Consider the following 14,694-nt stretch of genomic DNA (forward strand, 5'->3'; position numbering starts at 1 on the left):
ATCGGCGACACGGACAACAGGCGTCGTGGCGGGCGTGATAATTTTCTTGAGCCGGTTACGAAGGTCAGCGCTCATTACGGACAAATGCGCCCCAGTGTCTATGAGAGCAGACACAGAAACACCGTCGACTTGCACGTCAAGAAGGTTCAGATGAGTGGGCAAAGTCAGTAGAGGATTTGGCGGCGTAGGGAGCAATGCAGCGTCACCTCGAGGCGCTGCATCGTCTAGTTTTCCGGCTGGGAGCGGCGTCCGAAGGGAGTCGGCGAATAGGAGCGACGGGGCTGGGGAGAGCGAGATTGTCGTCGTTGGGGCGAAGGCGAACGAGAATAGGGGCGGTTCGTTGCAGGAGAATCAGTGGCGGCATTATCGGAGCGTGCGGCATAGGGACGAGAAGGGCCACCTGAGGGGCGAGAGTAGGCAGTATAAGTAGGCCGGCTCGGGGAACTCCAGCGACTACGACAGTGCCGAGAAATGTGCCCGATTCGATGGCAGTGGAAACAAATAGGCTTGTCGTCAGCAGTGCGCCATTCAGATGGGTTGCGGAAACGTGGTGGGTAAGAAGATGCGGGACGGGGCGAAATCGAAGAAGCCGGGCGGGTATTAGGGCGATGGGCCGAGCAGATGGTGTGAAGACCCATGTTTTCAAACTCCTGGCGGACAACTGCCTGGATCAGTGAGACCGTGACTGCAGATGTGTTGGTGGGACTGGAGTCGAAGGCAGCCGGATAGGCGGCCTCGATCTCACGCCGGACGATCCTGGTAACATCGGCAGTGTTGTTGGGACGAGGAGCGTCGGCACAGGAAGATGTCGCTGGGGTGTTGGGCAGACGGGCAAACTGCTGGTCAATACGTCGGCTTTTGGCGAGTTCCAGGCGGCGGCACTCTCTTATAACAGCATCCACCGTCGCTACGTTGTTGCAAACGAGCAAGTTGAAGGCGTCATCGGCAATGCCTTTGAGGATGTGGGAAACCTTGTCTGACTCAGTCATGTGGGTGTCAACTTTGCGGCACAGAGCCAAGACGTCCTGAATGTACGTGACATAGGGCTCTGTTGACGTCTGCACACGGCCGGAAAGCGCCTTCTGCGCGTTCTGATTTGATGCAACGGCTTACAAACTATAATGCATATCGAAAACCTAAAAGGCAGGTACCGAAGTTAATCGCACAACCTCGTATTAAACACAGTTGGACATAAGCTGCACTTTCACAGCGTGAGAGGCAAAAAAAAAAAAAACATGAAGGTTCTTTTTATAATTCTGTCGCGAGGCTACTGCTCGCCACCTGCTTCTTTGCATCTGTGCAGCAGATCGTCTGCTCGTTTTCTCTTCAGTTGGCTGAATTTTGAACTCCTTCACAGCTGTTATGCGATATTACAGACCTGCAAAGAAATTACCACAGCCCAGCGTTGAAGGGATGCAAAAGAGACAACACATTGTACATCTGGGAAAAAATATGAGTGAAGCCTTTTTGAGGACTGTGTCCGCCATAGATTAGGAGGACATCCAACACTATCTACCTCGCACTCAAGCTGTTGAAAAAAAAATCAGATGGGTTCAGGAATACAAATATTGTATTTATTTATGATTTACTTATTTATGAATGCCTTAAAGACCTTCAGGAAGGGGAGTAAGAGGGCAACTGCAGCAATATCAACTGCTATATCACCCAACGCATAGTGCCAAAGAGAAGTAGAAAGAAAAAGAAAATACATACATGCCATTGATGATAGAGCGCATATTCAGAGGTTATGAACGGTGTGCGAGTGCACACGTGATTTTTTAGCAAAAGAAATAATGAACATTACATGCGGACGGAATACACATACCACAAAATTAAACGAGAGTTCTTTGCATACCTGGCTAGTTGTGACGAGAAGATTTCTTGCTTTCTTAAGAAAAAATCAAATTCCGCTATCATGTCATGCGGATTAGTAGCAATACAGAAGTAGCTACTACACAGGGCAAGCTCAAGTACTCCATCTCCTAATGAATGTCAACGGCAATGCGTTTAGCTTGGAATCAATATAGTGACACATCGGATTGCCACCGTCGAAATGCGCTGCATGCAAGGTGTGGACTGCCGCCGGAATTCCCCTTTCCCGATCCTCAGGAACACCAGGCGCCATCTAACGCTGCCGCCACGAAGCGTGCTCGCGGTCTCCGATAGAAATGGCGTGCCGGTGCGTGCTAATGCAGAGAAACACGTAATGCGGCAACCGGGATCCTTTCTAGCACTTTCTATGCACGCTGTGGCATGTAATGGCTCCACCGTAAAGTCCACGCTTAGTCTCCGAGACGAGAAGCGGGGAGGGCCGGTGCCTGCGAAGGTTGAGAATTGTTCCCTCGCTCGCCGCCCACCAGTGGCACCCACTCAGTGACCCTTTGCATTTGTGGCGCAGCCAGCTGAAGCGTCGGGTTGCTGTCGTTGAAGAACCCTCGTGACTGGCATTCCATACCGCTAGGCATCGTAGAGTATTAAAGGATATTTGTCCTTGCAGAGCAGGACATGGCCAGTGGCCACACCTAATTGCACAAGCTGGCGCCAAAACGGTTAATTGAAGGGTGGCGCGCACGACTTTCCACATACCTAGTGACCCAAGCTGGCATCAAAGAGGATTGAAGACCAGCATAAACAAACTGGCACATATCCTGTGTTCTAAGTCGGCGTCAAGGAGTTTCATCGAACAGCGGTACTTACCCCGTCCCGCATCTACAGTTACTCATGTCGACGTGAAACATGCTCCTTGCAGAGTGGTACAAGTGTTCACATTTTGCACATACCCGAATCACCCAAGCTAGTCCGATGATTGGTTTCGAACCTTGTTCTCTCAGCCCACCATTCCCATGATCTACCCATTCGAACATGGCCTACCCAGTAACCCAGGTAGGCGGAAAAACCGTTAGAGGGAAACAGATAAATAGCCAGTAAGCCACCAGAAGGTGTGTGTATTACCATAAGAATTCTAATGCATTCGAAAGCCCGCACAGAGAACATTTGTGTCGCCTGGATAGCATCGCCGTATCGCGAGGATTTCCAGAGTAACACCCCGGAAAGCACGTTTTCCACATGCTCGAAGTGCTAGCGTATGCGTCGGGTTGCATAGGTGACGAGGCAGTGTGAACGTACCCAGACAAAGGAGTCCAAGCTGGTCATTATTGGAAAACAGCTGCGTTACATGAACTATTTTCCGGCTTTCCGGTGTTGGTATTCCGCCATCGATATTTTCATAACCCGATCAGCAAACTGTTCGGCGAAGAGGTTTCGCGATCGAAATTCATTGTGAGTGCGTGTCTTTGTATGTTGACGTGGAGGCATGTGTGCGTATGTGCTCGCCGGTACGCATGGCTTTGTGCATTTATTTGCATGCGGTCCGTGCGCATTTGCACGGACGTGTGCCCATGCGCGCGTCTTTGCTTGCTTGTCTAATCTGAGATTGGGGGCAAGTGCGCTTGCACAAAGTGCGCCCTTGGCCACGTGTTTGCATGCTCACGTTTGCGCACAGTTATACATCGTGATGTGCTGGTTTAGATCTGTTAGACGTGCACGTACGTTATTAGAGCTGGCAGGGATTGAGGTATTTTTCTTTCTTGCTATATTAAAGGGAGGCATCACATATGAGCGCGTACGATATAGGCCAATGTGTGCTTCCAATTTTTTTTGGCTTTCTTTCTTTTTTATTATATGGCATTTCAGAGATATCGCCATTAATTGGCGCCGGCTACCATTTTTCACATAGGTATTAAAAAAAAGAATAAATCATAACGTCATTTTACATGCATATGTTTGCCTGCCTCTGGTGCGTCTTCTCTGGAAACTGACATCAATGTTTTCAATATTGCTGTAGAGCCTCCTTATTGAAAAAGAGTTAGAAAAGGTCGCTGATTCGCCTGGAAAGCAAAGCATTCATGCGGATATCAAAGCATTAGACAATAACACGAAATAACGTTGGTAGATGCTGCGGCCGCGGAAATTGCGTTAAACATTGAGTGACAAATAAAAATACGAAGCATAACTTTGTTATTGAAATGAAAACAAGTAAAGCGATATAATAATATAGTGATGATGTTTTCTCCTTTTGTTATAGCAGATATATATATATATATATATATATATATATATATATATATATATATATATATATATATATATATATATATATATATATATATAAAGAATATGTAACAGCAAAATTGAAAGAAACGACACCACAAGGTCAGATTTCCACAGCACACTTCCTATACACCCACCACGCAGGGGCATCTCCGTGAGCAGGCGTTTGGTGTGTTGCGACACCACGTACCCGAGCACACGAGGGTTGGACCCTCCCGCGTGTAGCCGCGCGCGGCCTAGCCGTGTCCGGGGAAAAGGGGAACCTGGGGGTTGAGCCAATGGCGGGTGCTGGGCCCTTCATGGCCGCTTGGTGGCGGCAACACACCTCTTTGACCTCGGCTTCATGTGAACGGCATCCCCGGCCTGACCCAGCCGAGCGAAATCGGTAGTTGCCTTTTTCTATTCTCCTCTCCAATCTTCGTCTTTCTCTCTCGCCTTTCCATCTTTCCTGTCTTCTTTTCACTTCGTCTCATTTCCGAGTTTCTCGGCGGCAAGGGTTAACCTTTTGTGGCTAGCCAGTCTTGGTTGTGCTATATTTGGTTATAGCAGCGATGTACGCCTGGCGTTGGCAGAGTTCCCCTTGAGGAACTTCTGTCACGTCCCCGTGTTGGGCTCCATGGTGTGTGGTCGGTATTGCGACCGAAAACCCCATCTATACACAAACCCCACCTATACATATGAATAATGCTTTCCCTAAGCTCCCTGATGGCCCTCAGAAACGAGGGCACACGGAAGATGTCTTCCAATTTTTCGAACGCGAACTCCGGAACTTTGCCCAACTCCATGTAATTCAGTCTGAAAAACCAGACAAACCACTGCGAACCGTTTCACCGTTCCTTGTTTCAAAGTCTTTGACTGATGTTTTTGGTCCAGGTTATAAAGCGTCGAGGAGGGCTAGCGGTGATCTCCTCCTGGAGCTCCACAATCAGAAGCAATTTGAGAAATTGCAGAAAGTAGTACCATTTGGGGAGACCCAAGTAGCAGTAACCCCAAACCGCACTATGAACACCACCGGCGACGTTCTCTCGGACGACTTGGTGGAGCTCACTGAGGCTGAACTCTTCGAGGGCTTCAGTGAACAGAATGTTATCAATGTCAGAAGAATGAAGATGAGGCAGGATGGCAAAGAAATCCAAACCAAGCACCTGATAATCACCTTGGTTCAAGTGTCCGGCCGGAGTCAATCGAGGCCGGGCACATCAAGCTCCATGTTAGGCCATACATGCCAAATCCCCTGAGCTGTTTCAAATGCCAGCGGTTCGGTCACAGTTGACAGAGCTGCCGAGGCCGCCAAACTTGTGCGAAATTCAGTGCCCATGAACCCACCTCTGAAACTTGCGAGAACTCTTTCCATTGTGTAAACTGTGATGGAAAGCGCGCCGCATACTCGCGGCTGTGCCCATCCTGGAAAAAGGAAAGGGAAATTGTAACAATTAAAGCAAAGGAAAACTTATGTTTCAAGCAGGCATGCAGGCGCGTATTGTACCTGCCCCAGAACACATTTGCCGACGTGATGCGTCAAGGACGGCGACACAACGGCTTTCGGCGGCTGTCCGGCGCACAAAGCAGTGAGCTGGCGGTGACGCCATCCGGCCCCCATCGGCTACAGCTGGTGCTGTTCTGCCACCCCAGAACAAGGGACCATTGACCTGCAGGCAGGTGGCGTCAAAGGTCTCGTCCAACGTGCCGAGACCTTTCCGTCAAACACAGCGCTCGGAAGAGTGCGTGTCCAGCGCCTCGCAAGAGGCAATAGACAGAACAACCAGCCAGACGGCTCCACCAGCGCCTAAGGAGTGGCGAGCATCCCTCGACGGCTCCAAAAAAGGCAAAACTCGGGTCACGGCGCACGGAAAGGGCCCGTGAGCTAACCATCGTCTCCTAAACACACATCACGCAATACATTTACCATTTATGGAGACACAAATACTACAATTGAATGTTAGGACTCATTCACAACCTCGATGACATTAGAGAACTCCTACACAAACATACTCCTAAGTTGCTGTATGTTCAACAGAGCCATTTAAAATGCACACAAACTTTCTTCGTGTGCACGCCATCTTTCGAAAGGACCATGACGAGGCTAACGCCTCGTGCAGCGGTGCAGCAATCCTTGCACTCAAGTCTGTAGCTTGTCGCCACGTAGCTTTACAGATACCCCTTGAGGCTGTGTCAGTAGAGGGGTTGTTTTCAATAGGTTCGGAAGGATTTGTTTCATATATATACGCCCAAACTATCGCCTCTAAAAAACATATTTCTATAACCTTATAAATCAGCTCCTCGAACGCTACATACATGTGGGTGATCTTAACGCCCACAACAAGATATGGGGAGAGGCACGATGCGACGCAAGACACAACAAATTTTGTGCTTACATTTGTTGCCTCTCTGTTTAATAAGAACGAGCCTACTTATTACAGTATCCAACACAACTCATATTCATCAATAGATTTAGCAATAGGCTCTGCTACTCTTCTACCTCATCTGGAATGGAATGGGATCAATATTCCTTTTGGAAGTGACCACTTTCCTATTATTTTAAACTTAATAACGCAGTAGCACAACCCTCCCCGTCTTCCCATTTGGAAATCAGCATCGGCTGACTTGAAACATTTCAAAGAATCAAGTCATTTTCACACGATTTTATAAACAATTTTAGTATAGATGATGCTGTCGTATATTTTACCACTTTTATTATTGATGCTGCTGAAAAGCTTATCCCGCAAACGAATGGTGGCTCCTTTAAAAACCGTGGGCCCAGGTGGAACGAACACTGTTGAGAGGCGCGAAAGAGGCAGGACAAGGCATGGGGCGTATTGCGCAGATCACCAAATGTCCAACATCTAGTGCAATTTAAACAAATTAAATCACAGAGAAGGCGGAAACGACGTAAGGCCAAGATAGAAAGCTGGGTGAGGTTCCTCCGTGATATTAATTCATACATGCAGGATATGAAAGTGTTGAATGGCTTAAGAAATCTAAAAGGGCAGCAAATCCATCCGTTGCCTCTGGTGAAAGACCCAGGGAATACCTTGCAAGACCAGGCAGACTCTCTTGGGGAGCATTTTGAGTGTCTGTCGAGCTCAATCCGTTGTTCTGAACCCTTCCTTAAATAAAAACAAAGACAAGAACTTCAGCCAATGTTACGTAGACGCAGACAGAACGAACCGTACAACCCTCCTTTCAGTATTGCCGAGTTGAGAGCTGCCTTAATCACATGCAAGCGCTCTGCACCGTGACCTGGCAGTCATGTATGACATGATCAAAAACTTCCACACTGACAGCCAAGTTCCACTGCTCACAACTTTCAACACTATTTGGGCTGCCGGATACCTTCCATCCGCATGGAAAGAAGCGATTATGGTCTTTGTTTTGAAGCAGGGTAAAGACTCTTCCATGACGGTAAGTTATCGCCCGATAGCTCTTACAAGTTGCCTTTGTAAGCTTTTTGAAAAAAATGATTAATCATTGACTCATACAGTTCCTTGAACTCGACAATATACTTGATCCTTATCAGTGTTGCTTCAGAGAAGGGCGATCCGCAACTGATCATCTTGTGCGCATTGAAGGATATATTCGTGATGCATTTGTACATAAACAGTTTTTCATATCGATAGTCCTTGACATGGAGAAGGCGTAGGACATAACGTGGCGTTACGGGATCTTGCGAGACTTGTCGGGAATGGGCATTCGTGGAAATATGCTAAACCTAATAGAAAGCTATTTGTCGAATCGTATCTTCCGCGTGAAAGTCGGCAACGTATTGTCGCGAACTTCTATGCAAGAAACTGGTGTGCCACAGGGATGCGTGCTTAGCTGCGCGCTTTTTATCGTGAAGATGAACAGCCTTCGTGGTTCCTTGCCACCAGCCATTTTTATTTCGTCGACGTAGATGACATTGAAATAGGCTTCAAGTCCTGTAACCTCACCGCATGCGAGAGACCGCCAGAACAGGGCTTGAACAAGATGTTGAAGTGGGCAGACAAAAATGGATTTAAAATCAACCTTAACAAAAGTTCTTGCGTCATTTTTACACGAAAGAGAGGGCTAGTTCCAGATCCTTGTGTAGAACTGTGTCGGCAGCAAATACTTGTCAACAAAGACCATAAATTTCTAGGTATAATACTTGACTCCAGGCTTACTTTCATTCCAAACATCGAATATCTTAAAGCAAAATGTCTAAAAACATAAATTTATTGAAAATTGTATCTCACACAACATGGTGTTGCGACAGGAAGTGTTTGATGAACCTTTATAAGAGCCTAATTCGACCACGATTGGACTATGGTGGCGTTGTATATAACTCTGCCGCTCCGAGCGCACTAAAGATGCTAGATCCTATCCGCGATCAAGGTATCCACGTAGCCAGTGGCGCTTTTAGGACAAGCCCTATTGAAAGCTTATACGCGGAATCAAATAAAAGGTCACTCCATCTGCAGAGACTTTACATCTGCCTCACACATTTCCGGAAAAACAAAAAAAAAAAAACACTCCAATCAGGAACATACATGTTTTAATACCGTTAACAATATGACGTGTCCTGCACATTTCCGTAATCGTCCCTCTGTAAGACAGCATTTGTCGTTGCGTGCGAGGGAGCGTTGTGATGAAATCAGAAATCAAATCATCAAAAAATCAAAAGCATCGCTTAATGCATCCAACCAAGTCGTTACTGTTGTGTACGCGCGAAACCAAGCACGCGTGTTATCGCGTGCTGTCTGCGCATGCTCTCTGCCCGGCTATCTCTTATCGGGTAGCCCGTGCTGGTTTTAAAAGACCGCTCGCACGGGCCCACCGCGCGCAGTATGTAACCTGTTGGCTGCCTGCCAAGTAACAGGAATAAACGTTCTTTCGACGCTACGTCTACGCCGCCCAGTTCTTGGATGCCAGACATGACATATTGGCGACGAGGATGGGATCACCGCCGTACGGAATTCGCAGTGTGAAGAACCTGGCCTCTGTGTAAAAGCTTCCCGCCACGAAGATTTCCCTGCGGTGAAATTCCTGAAACTGGCATCACGGCAGCCGAAACTTCCAAGTGAGTCATGAGTCACATCGGTCACATTGAACCTTTCGACGAGACCACGAGTGACTGGCGCTCGTACGAGGAAAGGTTGAAAGCCTATCTTTTGGTCAACGATGTTCCAGTAGCAAAGAAGGTTCCTGCGTTCCTGAGTCTCATCGGCGCGAAGACCTACGCGCTGCTCAAGTCGCTGACGGCACCGGACGCACCGTCGTCACGAGATTTTGACAGTCTCCTGAAACTCCTGAGCGATCACCTGGCACCGCAGTCGTCTGTCATCGCAGAGCGTGCTAAATTTTACAAGCGGTCACAGCGAAGCGGTGAGTCCATTACCGAATTTGTCGCGGAACTTCGAAGGCTGGTGCAGAGTTGCGAATTTGGAAGTTTCTTGGATGAAGCGCTCCGGGACTGTTTCGTTTGCGGCCTGCTCCGCGAGGACATTCAGCGTGTGTTGTTCACGGAAGACAAAAAACTAACCTTCCAAAAGGCCGTAGATAGAGCTCTTGCCATGGAAACTGCAACGATTAGCGCGGCGTTCACGCATAACAGCGCATCCCCGGCGTACGAAGTGAATAAGGTTCGAGGCGAAAAGCAGTCTGTGATGTCGGCAAGCTGCTTCCGTTGCGGGTCACCCAATCACTCTAGCGAAGCATGCCCTCATATCGGCGATACATGTTACAATTGTAACCGAAAAGGGCATATTCAACGCGCCTGCAGGAAAGGAAAGAAAGCTAGGGAGGCAAAGCTCCGGAAACGTGTGAAGATGCTCACGTCCGTCCGAAACGAGTCGTCTGTCTCACTTAAATCATTCAACGCAGACCCATTTACTGTACCCGTGAACGTTGACGGTGTCCTACTGACGATGGAGCTTGACACCGGCGCAGCCGTATCCGTCATATCATGGCGCGAATTCCAGAGGTTGTTTCCACGTAAGCGACTTCAGCCAGCATCGTTAAAGCTGCGCACGTATACTGGGGCCATAGTAAAACCGAAGGGTCTGGCGAAAGTCGTCGTGCGCCACAACGACCAGTGCGTGGAGCTTCCCCTGTACGTCGTGGACTCTACAGGACCGGCACTCCTCGGCAGAGAATGGTTGCAAGATATTCGTTTGGATTGGAAGAACCTAGTTTTTTTTAATCACCTTGGTCTCTCTCGAGAAATATCAAAGCACTGGCAAGAAAAGCTGGAAGCCATGCTAGAAAGCCATTCCGAACTTTTCAAGGATGAGCTAGGTACCATCACGGAAGAGCAGGCCGAGCTTGTCCTTCGCGAAGGGTCACAGCCGAAGTTTGTAAAGGCAAGAAGCGTTCCCTTTGCTCTGCAACGTGCAGTAGAAGCGGAACTTGTGAAAATGGAGAAGCTTGGCATCATAACGCCTGTTGCTACAAGCGAATACGCAACGCCCTTGGTACCGGTAGTGAAGAGGGATGGAAGCCTCCGACTGTGTGGCGATTATAAAACCACCGTCAATCCCTGTCTAGAAGTAGACCGCTACCCGCTACCTCGGATAGATGACCTTCTCGCAGCGCTTGCAGGAGGGGAGGAATTTTCGAAGATTGACCTGAGTAGGGCCTACCAGCAGGTAGTTATGGCGGAAGGCTCCCGGAAACTACTGACGATAAACACGCATAAGGGCTTGTATACTATGAACCGTCTGGCTTTCGGCATTTCGTCCGCCCCAAGCATATTTCAAAGAATTATGGACAACATGCTGAAAGGGTTGGAAGGAGTCAGTTGCTACCTTGACGACATCCTGGTCACAGGCAAGACCAAGCGAGAGCACTTCCGTAACTTGGAAGCCGTCTTGTCAAGATTGCAGGAACGCGGTGTGCGCATCCGGCGCGATAAGTGCTCGTTCTTTCAACGAGAGCTCCGTTATCTGGGCCACGTCATCAACGCCGAGGGTGTTTGCGCATCGCCTGAAAAGGTACTGGCACTACTAAATGCGCCTGCTCCAAAAGACAAGCAGCAACTGCAGTCATTCCTTGGGATGGTCAATTATTACGGCAAGTTTGTTCAGCGTCTCCCGACTTTGGCACAGCCGTTGTACAGGCTGCTAAAGCAAACAACGGAGTGGACGTGGGATGCGTCATGCCAGCTTGCTTTCACGGAGATAAAAGCAGCTATGGCTTCCCCTCCAGTTCTTGCCCATTATGATCCGAAGCGACCGCTTCAACTTGCCTGCGACGCATCTCAGTACGGTATAGGCGCAGTTCTTTCGCAGAAAATGATAAATGGATCAGTTCGACCGGTTGCCTACGCATCCCGCACCTTGTCAAGTGCCGAAAAGAACTACAGTCAGATCGAGAAAGAAGCCCTTGCCCTCGTATTCGGCGTAAAGAAGTTTCACTTCTACGTCTACGGTAGGTTCTTCACGCTTGTGACTGACCATTAACCACTGCAAACAATTCTCGGCCCGAAAACAGGCATTCCTGCGATGGCAGCTGCCCGCATGCAGCGTTGGGCGCTGACGCTGTCAGCCTACAACTATGCTCTTGAATTCAAGAAATCTTCCGATAATGCGGAAGCAGACTGTTTATCGCGCTTGCCGTTCGACAGCAGCGAAAAGCAATCAGAAGAAGAAAGCGAAATTTTTATTCGCTTCGTTTGGAAACGCTGCCTGTCACAGGCCAAGACATCGCTCGTGAAACGAGGCGTGATCCATTACTAAGCAAGGTACTGAACTTCACAAGTGCTGGCTGGCCGTCGCATGTCGCTGAGAAGGAGTTGAAACATTTCTTCGACAAGCGTTTGGAGCTCACAGTTCATCAAGGGTGTTTAATGTACGGCATGAGAGTAGTTGTGCCTTCAAAACACCGAGCCTTCTTGCTTGAGGAACTTCATCAGGGTCATCCCGGTATCGTAAGATGCAAAGAACTCGCGAGGAGCTACGTCTGGTGGCCTGGTATCGACGCGGACCTAGAGCAACACGTGAAGAAATGTGAAGAGTGTCAACAGCAACGGAACGAACCAGCACCGGCTCCACTTCATCCATGGTCATGGCCGACTTCGCCGTGGCAAAGAGTTCACTTGGATTTTGCTGGACCCATGAAAGACAAAATGTTCCTTGTTGCTGTGGACGCACACTCAAAATGGCCGGAAGTTTATGTCATGCAGAGGACTACGGCGTACCACACAATTCAGTGTCTCCAAGACCTGTTCTCGCGTTTTGGCGTACCCGAGACCATCGTGACCGACAACGGACCACAGTTCGTTTCCGAAGAATTCAAGAGCTTCGTCAAAGGCTTCGGTGGTCGTCATATCGTGAGTGCAGCGTACCATCCAAGCACGAATGGCCTTGCGGAGAGATTTGTACAGACAATGAAATCTGCGTTGCGGAAAGGACGACCACAAGACTCCTTGCAGGCAACCTTACAGACGTTTCTGGTGACGTACCGTAACACTCCACATGCGACTACAAGAGAAACTCCAGCAAACCTCTTCATAGGTAGACGACTGCGCACGAGACTCGACGCAGTCAAGCCTTCTGTCGGGGGAAGAGTGGCTCAGCAACAGCTCTCCGATATGGTGCGACGCAAGGCACGTGAGCGACTTTTCAACATCAATGATGAGGTCCTCGTGAGGAATTACAGAGGTCCTGAGAAATGGGTCCCTGGCACTATCATTCAGCAGTCTGGCCCCGTTTCATACAAGGTTCGCGTTAGAACGAATCATGGGGTGCTCATTTGGCGTCGTCATCAAGACCAGCTACTGCTCAGCATCGACAGCTCAAAGCAGAGCATCACGGAAGATTTTATTCCAGACTTCAGGGATCCTGAGAGCGCCAACGAGCCATTTCCAGCTGCGGCCCCTGCGGCAACGACCGACCCTCCAGGGGAGCGACGCTATCCACAGAGGGACCGGCGACCTCCTGACAGATATCAGCCATAGCATTAGTTGCATTGTATAATGTGGCAAAAGGACTTTGTGCTCATTAGGAGGAAGGAGATGTTGTGTACGCGCGAAACCAAGCACGCGTGTTATCGCGTGCTGTCTGCGCATGCTCTCTGCCCGGCTATCTCTTATCGGGTAGCCCGTGCTGGTTTTAAAAGACCGCTCGCACGGGCCCACCGCGCGCAGTATGTAACCTGTTGGCTGCCTGCCAAGTAACAGGAATAAACGTTCTTTCGACGCTACGTCTACGCCGCCCAGTTCTTGGATGCCAGACATGACAGTTACCTCCTTGGGAGTGGCAGGTGGTAGAATGTGACATATCCTTTGTCCTCCAGCTCCAGCGGTTGAACTCCGAAAGCATTTCCTAGAACTTCAATACAAGCACTGGTGCACAGAGTTCTACACAGCCACTTTCAAGTCACATGCCGGGGTGTCCTATGCAGCCGTCGGTCTATACTTCTCGGAATCCCATGTACTGCATCTGGAAACAAATATCTGTACGGCAGAGGCCTACGCGCTGTTGTCTACTGTGAAGCATATAAGGAAATAAAAACTTGAAAAAGCAGTTATATAAACAGACTCCCAAAGTGTCGTGAAGGCCTTGATGGCACCCTGTAAGCATAAAAATCCCGTATTTATTCAGCTCTATTCCCATGTGAGTAAAACTTATCTATCTAACCATCATATCATTATATGCTGGGCACCTGGTCATAGCGGAATCGTGGGAAACATTCTCGCGGACCAGAAGGCCACGTCAATTGCATCACAGGCTGTGTCCTACCGCTGCTGTCACTGTCACAGATATGAAGCCTTTCTTATGAAAGAAACTGCGAAACTGGTGGCAACGCATGCAGGACGCAGAAACAAATAATAAACTGCACGTGACAAAGGCACAGTTAGGTTTTTGGCCCTCCACAACAAAATCACAGTGAACAGATGGCCTATTCTGTCGTCTCAGAAAAAGACAGACATTTGGGACCTGTAATTTTCTACTTTCTAAAAATGAACCTCCAACCTGTGGTAGATGTGGTGAGAGGCTGACCGTCCTCCACATCCTCCTGTAGAGTCGGGAAGCCAAAGCTGAGAAAAAAACACTTTCCTCTTGCACACCGTTATTGCATCCCTCTTCACCCGGCTATGTTTCTTGGTAAGGAACCGCTTTTTAACACCAAAGCAATCCTTGCTTTTTTGATGTTGTCCTGCATGTTATAAGCCCATTAAATTCGTAGCGCATCCTATTTCCAGAGGAATGCTGTGATATTTTGTAGAGCACATGCCTCCAGGCCCTTGTGTTTCAAGGGCTCTAATGAGGCAGTAGTGCTCTAGCCAACTTTAGGATCAGACATATCTTATATGTCGTATCACTCTCGCGCAATGCATCTTATTGCTCAATGTTCCCGTCATTTGTCGTCGCCATAATCTTATACACATATATTTTACGCACTTTATAGCGACTATTTTAAGGCCGCTTTACGGCCAGGTCACATCAACCTTATAGAAATCATAACTCCCCTGCAAATTCATTAGCATTGGCATGGCGCTCTTTGGCCATACCTGGCACTTGTGCCACTAAAGACAGATTCATTCATTCGTATACATCCACAAACATATAAATATAAAACGCAAAGGAAAATGGCACTACAGTGAGTTTCTAAACAAAGTCACAC

The 14,694-nt window shown here is 48.6% G+C and overlaps 1 protein-coding gene across 1 annotated transcript in view; it reads left to right on the forward strand.

Annotated features, from left to right (window-relative positions):
- The window catches only part of LOC126544714 (uncharacterized), a 64,929-nt gene that overhangs the window by 34,578 nt on the left and 15,657 nt on the right, over positions 1–14,694 (forward strand). Inside the window, exon 5 of the mRNA XM_050192173.3 lies at positions 9,259–9,453. Coding sequence (XP_050048130.2) covers positions 9,259–9,453 — 195 coding nt within the window. The remainder of the gene's footprint in view (positions 1–9,258; positions 9,454–14,694) is intronic.

Source organism: Dermacentor andersoni, chromosome 10, assembly GCF_023375885.2.
Source record: "Dermacentor andersoni chromosome 10, qqDerAnde1_hic_scaffold, whole genome shotgun sequence".
NCBI lineage: Eukaryota > Metazoa > Arthropoda > Arachnida > Ixodida > Ixodidae > Dermacentor > Dermacentor andersoni.